The following is a 14,347-nucleotide window of genomic DNA, read 5'->3' as shown; positions in this document are numbered from 1 at the left end:
GACCAAGCATAAACATACACACACTCTCTCAACCAATCTATATATCTTAAACCTTTGCATAGATATTTTGACCACTCTACAGAACTTGAAAATAATCGAGAAATAAATAGCAAACAATGAAATTCATCGCTTCTATCGTTTCTACCGTTGCTCTTCTTGGTGCTGCTATAGCCCAACAAACTTCAGGTGATATCACAGTCAATTCACCTGTAAGTATTTTCTCTCTGACGCCATGATAAGTAGATCGCTGACGATTTCTCGTCTTGCAGGCTTCCTTGGTACAATGTCGTGAGCATCTATGTCGAAACAGGAAAAGGGGACTGTGCTGACTTTTCAACTTAATCGTTTAGAACCTGCCGCTCTATCTTGGTCAGGGGGTACTGCTCCTTACATCGTGTAAGTCCTTCACTTTCATCGTTCATACATCCTCTCACGGATCTGAATCGCCTGCGGATCCACAATGTCCCACGAAATCACGCTGCGGATCACATCATCCTGCGGATCGTTCATAACCATCACTTTCGTCAATGGTGCCCCATCGAAACTTCGCTCTTTTCTTCATAGCTGACATATGTTGATTCAGTGCCGCCATTCCTGGAGGTCAACCATCGGCCGCTGCTCTTACTACTATTTCCCAATCTGAACAAGGAAACTCATTGACCTGGACAGTAGACTTACCGGCCAACACTCAAATCACCATCAAATTAACTGATGCCAAGGGTTCAATTCAATACAGTGAGTTTAGATATCTCGAAACTTTAGCCATCCCGCATATAAATGAAGGCATCTCGCTAACTTCTGTCATTCTCTTTAGGTTCTCCCGTTACTATTCAATCAGGTTCAGATTCATGCTTGAACGGAGCTTCGTCATCTGGATCTTCTGGAAACTCAACTTCCGCTTCAACTTCCAGTGCTGCATCAGGTGCTGTTGCAGGTACTTCCGCTTCTGGAGCTTCCGGTGCTGCTTCTAGTGCAGTTACTTCAGCTGCTTCAGGAGCAGCATCTAAAACTACCGCTACATCAACTGCTCCTACTTCAACCGTCACAGGTTCTTCACCTGCTTCTGGCTCAGCTAAACCTTCAGGTTCCCCTTCAGGTTCAGCTTCGGGTTCATTAGCACCATCAGCTTCTTCTACAGGTGCCAATTCCGGTGCTTTACCAAATGGTATAGTCACTATTCCAGCAGTTGTCTTTGCTGCTCTTGGCGCTATCTTTGCTCTATTCTAAACAGTCTGAAAGTAAAGCATATTTGAAGTCCGTTTAGAATTGTCACAGATTCCATTTTATAGAGTAAATTAGTTTCTTTCGAGTTTTTTTTAGCTTGAAACGAATAAAACTCATTCTGCATCATAATTATCATAACGTCACCTTAAGTATGGACAATATATATATCATTCCGTTAAATAGATATTTCTTGTTTCCTCCTGTGTATGCACGTATCAACTTATAGACTATTGATTACGAACTGAAATAATATTCAAAAGGATCAGATCGAAAGATTGTTCCTAATGCTTTTCTAATAGACAAAGTTTAATCTAATCATATATGATACAATAAATTTATTTTAAAACTTGATTATATACCTAAAAATTCAATTAAAGCATTTTTGATATCTTCTCCTACACCTTTTCCAATAAATACAATTTTTCCTTCTATTTCTTTTTCACCTACATCTATTTTTTTATTATCCGAATTTAAAGGTAATTCTTTTAATTCAAATAAATCAGCAACACCTTGTAAAACGAATTTTCTTTCATCTTTTAAAATTATATATCCTTTTGAACGAAGTATTTCAAATGAAATTTTATTATTAGTTTTAGGTTTAGGTAATTTAGATTCCCATAATAAATTTTCTAAAAATTCATTAAGTAAAAAATATTGTTTTTGATTTAAACAAGGTAAATGAATTGTTATTGTTGATATTCCATTTAAATGTGATGGATGATTACATTCTTCTTCATTAAAATGTTCATGATCATGATCATGTTTATTTTTATGTTGATGTTGATCCTCTTGTACAGTGGGTTTAATATCACTTGTTAAAGCTGTTGGATCTGAAAATGCACGAAGATTGAATAAATCAGAAAGGGGCATCTTAGAGTGAGTAGTATGGTGAATTCGTAAAGTTGGATTAATTGTCCTACAATGAATGTCAATCATGTATTTACGGACCTTCTAATAGAGGTTTTTAGGGTTAAGTTTACCGTATAGTGGATTCCACCTCTTTCATTTGATCTGAAGATACCAAATCCAATTTATTGAGTAATATTACATCGGAACATGCAATTTGTCTGTAAGACAGAGACTCATCAGTAAGTAGATCAACGGATCATCGCGTTATACGTTTGAGATCATTGGGATAGTCAGATTATGGTAAACTCACTTTTGACATTCATTAATCTCGTCACCTTCACGTTGTTCTGCCAATTGCTATTACCAAATCAAATGGTTTTAGTGAAAATGAACAGTTTTCGCCTGAGCGATAAATCCGTGGGTCTCATACTCACCTTCATAACATTCCGACTATCTACAACACAAACCACACCATCCAATATTAAATCACCCATTTCTTCATTTGCCCAGAATGAACGAACGATTGGACCTAAGATACCATAAAAATTTAGTTAATCTAAATTGGAATGTATTTTCAAAATTAAACAATTTACCTGGATCAGCTACTCCTGTTAATTCAACCATTACCCAATCAATACCTCCAGGAGCATTAGCTACCATTTCTTCTATAGCTGCTATACCCATATCTTTGAATGAACAACATAAACATCCATTTGGTAAAGATAGGAATTCGGTTGAAGTTGATTGCGAATCTGGGTTGGACAAGGTAAGTGATTTGGCTACAAGTCATCCCAAAATATTAGTGTCAATTCTTCATCTGCTACCTGTCATTATAAGACAATAAATGCATTCAGGCTTAAGTAGTCCGGGAAATGATTTACCTTCGATATCCGTAGTATCTCCAAAGTCTATAAGACAAGGATTTTATATAAGCTCAGATTTCGATAGCCGTATGATATTCGATCTTGACTTACCATTCATACATACTGCAATTTTATATCCATGTTCTTCTTTCAGTATATAATCTAGCAAAGTCGATTTACCAGCACCCAAATACCCCGTTAATAAAGTTAAGGGTATTTTAGGTCGGTCATATTGATCTACGTTCGAAGGTCCCGCTTCAGGCGAAGATACGTCTAGTAACCTATTCACCTCATCAGTTTTGGCTTCACGCTACAATCGCACCTAGACCACTCACTGTGGGGGTTCTTCGTCTTCCATACTGAGTATTTTCGTTGGTGAACTCTGTATATATAGAAAAAGGAAGTCATGAGTTGAACAAATACTGAATCTTTTGATGAAATGGTCATCCTCCACTTTGGAGGTATCCGGCCGAAGTCAACCGTCTAAGCCCGAAATTTCAGTAAAATTACCCTCAAAAAAGTCAATTCGAGATTATGGAAATAATCTGTCTATCTAGCTTCCTTAATTCATCTTTATCTTATCTTACATATCACCACTACGTTCTCTCCATCATTGATTGCTCAAAGTACTCTCAACATGGCCTCCGCTGTTAAAAGAACCGCATTGAAATTGGGTATGATCCCTGCTGATGGTATTGGTAAAGAGGTATTACCTGTGAGTTAAAGTGTTTGTATATTCTTGGTTTAAGCGCGTATATATATTCCGCTAGAGTAGGTAAAGCGAGAAGGAATGGTTTAATGTTATCTTATCAGACTCATTTGTTATGAAATAGATCCCTGATACTGATGTTGAGTAATTCTATAATGTTCAGGCCGCTCAAAGAGTTTTAGAAGCTCTTGGATCTTCAATTCCAAAAACAACTTTTATTCCATTAAAAGCAGGATGGGAAGAATTTAATAAAAATGGAAAAGCATTACCTGAAGAAACAATTAAAATTTTAAAAGAAGAATGTGATGGTGCAATGTTTGGTTCAGTTTCTTCACCTTCACATAAAGTTGAAGGATATTCTTCTCCAATTGTTGCATTAAGAAAACATTTAGATTTATATTCAAATGTTAGACCAGTTTCAAGTATTAAAATACCAAATCAAAAATCTTATCATCAATGTGATATGGTAATTGTACGTGAAAATACAGAATGTTTATATATTAAAAAAGAAGAATTAGAAATTGATTCAAAAGATGGTTCAAAAAAAGCAATTGCATATAGACAAATTACTTCAAAAGCAAGTTCAAGAATTGGTAAAATGGCTTTTGAAATTGCTTTAAGAAGAGGAAAAGAAAGAGAAATTGCTAAAAAATCTGGAAAATCAGTTTGGTGGAATGGTGAACCAAAAGTTACAATTGTACATAAATCAAATGTACTAAGTGTAACTGATGGACTTTTTAGAGAAAGTGTTAGAGCTATTAAAGAAGGTACTGATAGATATAATGGTGTGAAAATGGAAGAACAATTAGTAGATTCTATGGTTTATAGAATGTTCAGAGAGCCTGAGTGAGTCTTTAATAATCATAGCGGAATATTATTGGGTTATTATGACTAATTCGTCTCGTTTTAATCCGCAGAATCTTCGATGTTGCTGTGGCTCCTAACCTTTACGGTGATATCATCTCGTAAGTATGGCTCGTATATTTACAGACACGGAGCGGGAAAGACATACTAAGGACAATACTGACTAATCACTCCTGCTACAGCGATGGTGCTGCCGCTCTTGTCGGTTCTTTGGGTCTCGTACCATCAATTAACGCAGGTGATGACTTTGTAATGGGTGAACCGTAAGTCGATTATCTCATCATTTTCATTCCCTGTCAATTTGAGCTGACATTATTTCAATGACAAACAGAGTTCACGGTTCTGCTCCTGATATTGAAGGTCAAAACATTGCCAACCCAATTGCTTCTATCCGGTGAGTGAATTCTCTGACGTTTTTCTTCTCTCTTTTGTAGCCCAAATTCTCCTTGTATTCTTAAGAATTCAGAAATCCATTTATTTAAGCTAATCATTCATTATCGTCTACCTTAGATCCGCCGCTTTGCTCCTTTCCTCTTTAGGTTACGTTGAACCAGCTGCTAGAATTAATGAAGCAGTAGACGCAGTTTTATCTGAAGGTCAATATCTTACACCTGATTTAGGCGGTAAATCATCTACCACCGATGTAACAGATGCTATCTTGAAGAGACTTTAAAAAGCGAGTTAAACATAAGCTAAATCACGAATAAATCGTAATATCTGATAGGAAAATGCATTTATGATATTACAAATGAATTCCCATCTCCATTATAAAAGTGTAAATGAATTTAACTGAATTAAAATGCATGAATGATTCTTGTTTAAATTGATTAAGATATTAAGTAATTCAAATTCTATAAATGTTTGTTGATGATACATGTGGAAATAGTAGTTGAGATTCTCTTTTTTATATAGAACGATTATAATTCCCTTAATCTTAAAACCAGATTAACCAAAACACTACCTATTAAAGCTGCACAAAGTAAAGTTGGTCCATATTTATCATGATAATCTATAGCCATTCTTTTCCTTAATTTTAATATTCTATAGACGTACATTCCACCGCTATACACGATAGCCAGTAGTGCAGTTATAGTGAAAAGAAGAGCAGATAACATTCCAACTGAATCTCTAGGATCAATGAAATTTAATAAACCAATCGATACACCCGATAAAAGGATTGCAAAATGGGACCACTATACAATGTTCATCATTAGCTAACAATCAGACGAATAAGAACAATGGGCAATGACCATGATGGTGTGAGTGAGGTTGCGCCTGAACTCACCTTCAAGAAAGTTCTTTCTGCCGCAAAGACGACCTTAGGTTCAACCCTTACAGGTATAGCGATTCGTTTACCTGGTGGCGCTCTAAACTGATCTACGTAAATGACTTGATCTCCTTGTATATCCTCCTCGTCATCGATTTCGTGTTCATGTTCATCCTCTGAATCTTCTTGTATAGGCGCTTGTCCATTTGATTTGCCATTGAGTTTGCCATCTTTGCCTGACTGAGCGGCAGCTTCGTTAAGTTTCTTGAGCGATTTCGCGTCAAGGAGACTAAGATTTTTATCAAACCTATCGGATGAAGCCAATGGATCGATACGCAAGGAAGGGTCATATTTGTTTGAGCTGTTCCGCCTCTCAATCTCACCGTTAGGCTTTTGCGAGGTTGAAGACGATCTCCCGTTAACCGAAGAAGCTTGAAGATTGGCTTCATCTCGTAATTTCTTTTCTCTGAAATCTCTCGCTGCTCTAGCTTCAGCTGCCGCACCAGGTGGTAGTCGAAGGTGTTCGTCTTCATTCTTAGCTGTTGCGATTAGGAATTCTTCGTCCTCTTCACCTTCTGATACAGGCTCATGGTATGATGGTTGACTTGATCTGGCAGGTGAATGGATAGCAGAGTTGGTGTTCGATGCTGTAGAATGAGTGTTGGAGTGCGGTCTTTCGATAAGGACCTTTGACTTCGCCGAGACTGGCTTTCGGATATCTTGATCCATTTGCGGTAACCAGAAAGGAACCAAGTCTACCCTTTCAGGCAAAAGGGACGCGCAACCGTGGATGAATTTTGAGAATTTAGGTACCGCTTCCACCAAGTGAGAATTGATCAAATCCCTAATCCATTGAGGAGGTTCTTCTCCGACCTTTGTAGCCAGCTTGACCTCGAGTACACCGTATGGGAACAATTCCTTTTCGGAGTTGGCAATGTTGCTGAAAGGGTGATCTATGCCAATATCGGTTCGCCTCCAATTACCGTTTGTTCGATCGTTACCATCGAAGTTGTCCTCTCTGACCATAGTCAACTCAGTGTCGAGGGAAATTCGCACGGAGGCGTTGCCCGGCAACTGGAAAGCAGTACGATTGTAGAATGTTCGCATGACTATCGATGACATGCATCAGCTTAGAGTGCTGCCGTCTTTCCTAGGTAGCTTGACTTACCGGGTCTGAGCTTCCTGGTGATAATGGCATATTGAATTTCATTGGCAAGCTGTTTCATGCCCTCCACTTCCTTTTCCGTCTTTTTACCCTTCTTGACCAGAGCATCAAACTCGTCATCCATAGTGTAATGGCCCGCTAGATAGGCGTTCATCTTATCTTCCTTAATTGTAAATCGTTCCTTGACGGATTTCTCTCCGGTCCAATCTTCTCTATGGGTTTTTCGCTCAACGAAAATCTGCTGATGGTTCAGCTCACATCACTGCGATTGTGTATATTATAAAATACTCACAGTAATTCCAGTTACGTCACCATACCATCGCATTCGAATAGCTTCGGCTCCTTCAGTTTTTTCCAATCGACCGAGGTATAATTCAAGCTCTTCATTATCGAAATAGATGGAAGTGATGGCTGCATCGGCTTTCGAGAATTCCTTGTTAGAATCGAAAACTACAATGACTGTCAGCTGACTGTAGCGGGTCTTCTGCGCGCTAGCTCACCTAGTACCGGGAGGTGCTTCATAATGGCCAATTTTAGAGGAACGATGTTCTCGTCATGAACCTACGTGTGCGTGTTAAATCATACTTCAATTCTGGAGTGGTTGTTACTTACCCAGTATTTCGTAGTGCTTCGCACGAATGCATTTTGATTTCCACCAGCTGATGAATCACCTTCGATTGGATGACCACGAGTTCTGACTAGGTCAAAGAGCTTGGAGAGCTTGACAATGAGAGGATCGTAATTCATTCGGTAGAAAGGATGTCGCTCAAGGAATTCCTTGTTGAAGGTGGGTTTGAGTGAGAAGCCGGTGAGTTTCTAAGAATGATAACTCAGTCAATTCAAACCTCTTGTTAATTAACGCTCCAGGGGGAACTCACATCGTGCTTTTTTACGATCTTGATAAAACCAGTAAAATTTAATTTTGTGAATAAAGCTAAATCATGAACATCCGCAACTAAAACAGCTACCTCCTCTTCTAGTTCTCTGAATCGCTCTTCAATAGCGTCTATAGATATATCAGACGAAGCATCGTCGTCGTCATCATCATCATCTGAACCTCCATCATCATCTCGATGAGAATCAACGTGTCTTTCAACATCTCCAGGAGTTCTTCCAGAACCAATCTCTTCCACATCATCTTCATCTTCTTGTAATCCAGCTTTTTCGACTAAACCCAATACTTCTTTCTCCAATGTAGAGATTTTAGACATTAATTCTTCAGATTTCTCCCTTTGAAACTTTTCACATTTGGCTAATTCATTCTTCAACGATTGAATGAAATCAGCTTCGGCAGTATCATTCCATGGTAGATCAGATTTAATTTGTTTTTTGAGACCTCCATAATCGATATATTGATCAGCCCATTCGGCATATCGGGAATCCTATGCCAAAACAATATCAGCTCGTTCACTTATTCCGACACTCTCAAGTGGAATGAAAGGCTCACCTTGATTCTCCTACCGAACTTCATTATTTTCTGATTGATTAGTCAATGTAAACTGAACTATAGTTGATGAGGCGAACGGGGATGTTGGTTGATTGAGATTCTTTGATCTACGAATATGACGGAAATGGGGGATGGTCTGAGCGTAATTTTGTTTTCGATTATCGTGTTTTTTTATGGGGGTTATTCGCTTGACCTTATGCACTACCACTGCGCTCGAAATCTATAGCACGATATCTTCTAAGAGTGTAGACCTCTGCTAGATTGATTAAGAATAAGATTGATGGATTCGAGCTTGTATAATTTGATGAAATGACGGTAGAGCGGGTTAAAGATTGGATAATATCTACACACGTGTGATTGAGTAGAGTAAATCGGGAATGAGCTCGAGTGATGAATGAATTAAATCCGAGAATCTTGCTCGCCCTTCTAGTAAGCGTTAAAGGGATCGTCAAATTGTCTGTTTAAGATGATCTTGGTAGAATTGTATGATGATTTGATAGTATCTTGATTCATAAACGTGCGTTAAAAACATTGTCTTAGCCTTTTCAGGCACGCATATGGATATAGTGAGTGTCTTTAGTAGCAACTGCGATTATGACGTTGATTAAATATCGGATGGCCGCCATGTGGTTAATTTCAGGCGAACGATTGGGATATCTAAAGACAAATCGTATTTTCAGTATCGTATTTGCTTTGCGACTCGAACAATGTACTATCCTCCAATTTACGCGGAGGTGATTGGACATATCGCTGAGCGAACCATGCATTCCACAATGGGTCATCTGTGTCTTGTGGCTCTTCGATGAGACTTACCCCAGTGACTTGTTGGAGATCTTCGAACGCAGACTGACCCTATCTAAGACCTAGCGAATTCGATGCCTCGTCAAAGGGATTTGCAAGATCACCCAATATCTTTCTTCATGATGAAAAAAGGTTATCGATCTGGCGTCATAGTCTTGCCTTCTCGCGTAATGTCTTCTAATATGAAATGTCAAAGTTCACACCGTGCTAAGCGCGTGCATTGGTTCACAACCAAACATATAACAAGAAGGCGAATATACAAAGGATCTTCTGCTAATCTCTTTCAACCATGACTCGATAAAAATGTATATAAGCCGGCTCAAATCGCAGTATTTGTAATCAATTCACCTGTCTCCCAATATATATATTTTTAAATCACATTTATCGACCATAACTTTCAGTTTGATCACACTTAACCAATAAACTTTTCTAATAGAAATGCCTGATTCCCATTGTAGCTCTACAGGAGCTCACAGTGCCAACAGTCCAGCGGGAAATACACTTCCTTCAGGAATCTTTTCTCCCGATCTCCCGTTTACCTCGTTTTCCGAAAGCGCGGATGGTCAGCTATATCTTGAGACTGCTTCACGCCCTTCACCTTGTTTTCATTATGTCCGTTTTCCCCCGAAGGGCTCTACCCAAAACGGTCCAGCAAATAGTACTGGAGGCAGTACTAGCTCTACTACCGCGAGCAATCAGGCAAACACAACTTATTTCGTTGACTCCGATGGAGTATGTCAAAATTGTCCAAGCTTCTCCAATACCGACAGATCCTTCATCGTAGACAAAGATGGAAAGGTGACAGAAAGGTCCAAGGAGAATGAAGCCAATTGAAGGTGGGCTTCAGTTGACCCCTCTCGGAAGAGGGGGCAATCTTACATAGACCGTATTTGTCTCAATCATTGATAGTTGATTTTATCTCACTTGTGCATGCATTGTAAGTGGCCGATAATGTAGTAGCACCGTAATGTCTTGAGATGTCAATGATCTGCCCCTTTGTCAACGGCTGAGCATATTGAGTCAGCTATACCTGCATGTCTATATACACTTTCTTTGCCATTTCTCCCAAGTATCCATCGTCGGTCTCTTCATATCAGTGAAAGCAATCTGGCTTCATACGTAAGATACACCGATAAGCGATAAATTCGTGCTTCCATTTTATGCTTTTTGCGGCAAAATAAAATACGGTATACGTACTTCTTGATCGACAAGATCCATAAGTTGTATTTAAATAAGGAATTTACGATAAATCTGATTTGAGGCGTTTGATCATTCGTCAAATTCCCGTAAAAAACCGGCTCCTCCATTTCGTCCTTCCTCAATAGGAGTCAGGGTAGCTTTAACGAAGATAGCGATAGTCTCGCGCAGCATTGTCACATGAACATTTATCACATCTAACGAAATAGGAAGCGCAGATATGATTTTCCACTATTTATTGGTTGTATGTCAGTCAGAAGTAAACGGCATCTGAAAGTATAAATTGATAGGATTTGTTATTGGCCAAAGAGACGATATATTTTGTTTTGTCGAGAAGTCGATCTTTTTTTCCATTTTATATTCACCATGTTTTTCACCAGTCTCTTAATTGCCTTTTGTGCACATGCACAACATATTAGTAGTTCTAGCTGGTAGACGCCCAGTTTTTACTTATCGAATGATTTAAACAATTAATTGACTCTTTTGACTATCAAGGCACCAGGGCTGAACAAAAGTGAATTTCAGGGAGTTAAACCCTGATTATACCCAATTAGACAATAGACTTTCTTCTTCTCCTCTTTCATTACCCCCAACTTGAATGACTTTATAGGTATTGTTCTCCAATCAACAAAATGGTTAAACACATACAAGCATAGAACTGTACTCTATCATATCTACACAGCATCTCCTTCTCCTCATCAATATCCGCGACGTGCTCGCTACGTCAATTCAAGTGAAATTCATAAACGCTACAAATTGGTTGTTGGACCGGAACAAAATACGTTAACAATAGATCCGGCTCAACGTGAAAACGAGCCAAGCCAATTGGCGAAAAATCTAAAAGTGAATCATTACAACAAAGCTCAAGCACAGATCATTAAACCAATATCGTGTGTTTCAACCTCCTTTCCCCGTACGATCCAACAATCTAGCAAATCTTCCATCAGGGGTAACAGTGATAGGTGTTCTGGTAGATGCGTGATACTGGTCGAGGAATCATTCTGTGAGCCTTTTACTACATTAGATTTAGGGTAAGTCACCAATCCTAATTGACGTGGACAGAATCATAGCATACAACAATCATTCAGAGCAGACCAGTGACATCTTCCTTGGTTCTCGGAGAGGTACCACGCACAAGCTTTGATCCTCTACCTGCCAGATCCACGCTCGTCTGAAAGTGATAGTTAGCTCCTGGTCATTCGATCATACGACTCAAGCTTGGACAGGATAGAAGGGAGGTATAAAAGGTCCAATAGAAGCAAGGTACCATCATCGGGATTAGCAATTGAGCCACATTGCATTCAGAATTCTCATACTGAGGAAACAGACATCGGTAGACACACGAATCCGATTGATAGTATCCACATAACGGTCTTGATCCGTGAGTTAGACTCCGTCTCAATAATCTTTCTTCATTTTTCAATATTCTTCGAAAGGAGGGCGAAAGAGCTCATCTTCGGACGTATTTCAACTGTACCACAATTCACTCCACCTTCTTCTTCCTTTGCTTTGACAATCTTCGACGACACACACAATTTCCCTTTCAAACCCGATTCCTCGGCTTCTGTGTTCTTACTGCTCAACGTGGAAATGGATTCCCTTCACTTCAATATCTAATCAAATCACAAACAGCTGACCCGATAATCAGTTTGATGGAATTCCAGCTGAGACGACATCTCATATCATAATCAACGTAACCCTTAAACAAAGCAATAATAACGCACAAGCCCACTCCAGCTCTGTCTCGTCATTACCTCCTATATAACTATTCAACATAGCGTTCAAGTAACAGCACAGATCTCTCGCAACACACAACCAATCCCATCCTTGGCTACCACTCATTGGAAACCCTTCATTTACTATTCAACATTGCATGTTGAGAGATTTATATATCTCTCAAGAATCACCAAACCCGTACTCATTGCCTCGAACTCATCTTGCCATCCATCTACTATATACGTATACGTGAGTGATTGAGAAGCATACACCAGTCGCGCGAGGGTAGAAATCGCAGCATAGTAAGAGGCAAAGGTGGTTCGTAGCTTACCTGACAACCAGATCTACATAGCATATCAAACATCTCATTCATTATCTCATCTACAGCATCGTACCCGGAGATTTCTGCAAAATCACATCTAGGTACATATCACCAGCATGTCCTCAGCGGAGTTACAAGAAAAGATATCGGCGGCACGGAGAGAGGCAGACGCTTTGAAGGACAAGATTAGGGCGGTGAAAGATCAAACTGCTGATACAAGTCGTGAGTGTGAACTTCTCCACCTCCTATATCATTACAGGACGTCGTAGACGGGCACGCGGAAGGGGTTCAGGTCGATTGCTTCTGAAGTCCACTGGTGAGGACAGAGACCTCAACTTCGGAACAAGACAGGATCATCAACCCTCAGTTGAACAAACCTTTCAAACATACGCTACATCATGCGAGAGTAAACGCTGACCATTGTCTTTCATTCTTTAGTCCGAGCAATGGCAAATGATACCCCACCACTACCACGTATGACTCTGAAAGTACGACGGACGTTGAAAGGACATTTGGCCAAAATATACGCATTACATTGGGCAGCCGATAAAAGGCATTTAGTTTCAGCATCTCAAGATGGTAAACTTATCGTTTGGGACGCATATACAACAAATAAAGTTCACGCTATACCACTTCGATCATCTTGGGTCATGACTTGTTCATATGCGCCTTCGGGGAACTTTGTCGCTTGTGGAGGATTAGATAATATTTGTTCAATTTATTCTTTAAGAGGAGCAGCTCCAGGTGGACCAGGTGGTCAAGTAAAAGTCGCACGCGAATTATCAGCACATACTGGATATCTCAGTTGTTGTCGGTTCATCAATGATAGACAAATCGTTACCTCGTCAGGAGATATGACATGTATGTTATGGGATATAGAACAAGGTGTTAGAACTATGGAATTTAATGATCATACTGGTGATGTGATGAGGTGAGTAATTACGTACCACACATGTGATCACAAGGTGGAAGATTAAAATTGACGATTTGTGTCTTTCCGAAAATATAGTATCTCCCTCGCACCGAATGCAAATCTTTTCGTATCTGGTGCATGTGATGCTACAGCAAAAGTATGGGATATTAGGACTGGTAAAGCTGTACAAACTTTTACAGGTCATGAATCAGATATAAACGCCGTTCAGTATGTATCAATTATTGAATTTATTCAAGGCTTTCTTTGGTGACGAAGGTAATAAAAAATCAAGCTAACAAAATGATTTTTAATAGATTTTTCCCAAGTGGAGACGCATTCGCAACAGGATCAGATGATGCAACATGTAAATTATTTGATTTACGTGCTGATAGAGAATTAAACACATATGCCCATGATAATATATTATGTGGTATAACTTCTGTGGCATTTTCAATATCTGGAAGAGTTTTATTTGCAGGATATGATGATTATAATTGTAATGTATGGGATACATTAAAAGGTGAACGTATTGGTGTACTTGCAGGACATGAAAATAGAATTTCATGTATGGGTGTAAGTGGTGATGGAGTTGCACTTTGTACAGGTAGTTGGGATAGTTTACTTAAAGTGAGTACTTGTTTTTTTTGTTTTGGAACATTTGTTTTTATTAATTTATTATAATTTTTAAAAGGTATGGTCATAATCAAAATACAAAGTATTATAAGAAATCTTGAAAAGAATAGAGAAATGAAAATATGATGACATGTTTTTTTTTTGGTATTATTTTTAATTCATTAAAAAATGCTCTGTCAAATTTATATATCATTTATTTGATTTAACATTTAACGAAAAAACTTTATTTATTTATTTATATACCCATTTCTCACAAAAAGGATATTAAAAGATCAACATACATATCATATACATACAACCTTATTACATTAATTTGCTTGCTTTTACGTTTTTTGATACAATTGTGAATACCATTCAATAGTCAAATTTTTAAATTA

The 14,347-nt window shown here is 38.6% G+C and overlaps 5 protein-coding genes across 5 annotated transcripts; 3 read left to right on the top strand and 2 right to left on the bottom strand.

Moving 5' to 3' along the window:
• Nucleotides 1-116: 116 nt before the first annotated feature.
• I206_104811 (uncharacterized protein) lies at nt 117-1,227 on the top strand (the record flags this gene model as incomplete). Its single annotated transcript, XM_019154114.1, has 5 exons — nt 117-209; nt 270-288; nt 351-396; nt 584-735; nt 815-1,227. 5 exons carry the CDS (start codon nt 117-119, stop codon nt 1,225-1,227), a joined length of 723 nt encoding a protein of 240 aa, XP_019012854.1.
• Nucleotides 1,228-1,575: 348 nt separating this feature from the next.
• I206_104810 (uncharacterized protein) lies at nt 1,576-3,294 on the bottom strand (the record flags this gene model as incomplete). The annotated part of the gene is made up of 8 exons (XM_019154113.1): nt 1,576-2,140; nt 2,205-2,291; nt 2,384-2,430; nt 2,508-2,602; nt 2,667-2,852; nt 2,955-2,981; nt 3,048-3,217; nt 3,272-3,294. The coding sequence occupies 8 exons, from the start codon at nt 3,292-3,294 to the stop codon at nt 1,576-1,578; spliced, it is 1,200 nt and encodes a 399-aa protein (XP_019012853.1).
• A 279-nt stretch (nt 3,295-3,573) lies between these two features.
• I206_104809 (uncharacterized protein) lies at nt 3,574-5,182 on the top strand (the record flags this gene model as incomplete). Its single annotated transcript, XM_019154112.1, has 6 exons — nt 3,574-3,651; nt 3,809-4,491; nt 4,563-4,610; nt 4,692-4,772; nt 4,841-4,903; nt 5,020-5,182. The coding sequence occupies 6 exons, from the start codon at nt 3,574-3,576 to the stop codon at nt 5,180-5,182; spliced, it is 1,116 nt and encodes a 371-aa protein (XP_019012852.1).
• Nucleotides 5,183-5,426: 244 nt separating this feature from the next.
• On the bottom strand, nt 5,427-8,412 carry I206_104808 (uncharacterized protein; the record flags this gene model as incomplete). The annotated part of the gene is made up of 8 exons (XM_019154111.1): nt 5,427-5,702; nt 5,795-6,885; nt 6,945-7,179; nt 7,234-7,391; nt 7,442-7,502; nt 7,554-7,757; nt 7,820-8,323; nt 8,389-8,412. The coding sequence occupies 8 exons, from the start codon at nt 8,410-8,412 to the stop codon at nt 5,427-5,429; spliced, it is 2,553 nt and encodes an 850-aa protein (XP_019012851.1).
• Nucleotides 8,413-12,540: 4,128 nt separating this feature from the next.
• On the top strand, nt 12,541-14,018 carry I206_104807 (guanine nucleotide-binding protein subunit beta; the record flags this gene model as incomplete). Its single annotated transcript, XM_019154110.1, has 4 exons — nt 12,541-12,646; nt 12,863-13,355; nt 13,434-13,565; nt 13,652-14,018. 4 exons carry the CDS (start codon nt 12,541-12,543, stop codon nt 14,016-14,018), a joined length of 1,098 nt encoding a protein of 365 aa, XP_019012850.1.
• Between the last annotated feature and the right edge of the window lie 329 nt (nt 14,019-14,347).

The sequence above is a fragment of the Kwoniella pini genome, chromosome 6 (assembly GCF_000512605.2).
Source record: "Kwoniella pini CBS 10737 chromosome 6, complete sequence".
Taxonomy (NCBI): Eukaryota; Fungi; Basidiomycota; class Tremellomycetes; order Tremellales; family Cryptococcaceae; genus Kwoniella; species Kwoniella pini.
The sequence above is the reverse complement of the archived record's forward strand: the minus strand, read 5'-3'. Positions and strand labels throughout refer to the sequence as shown.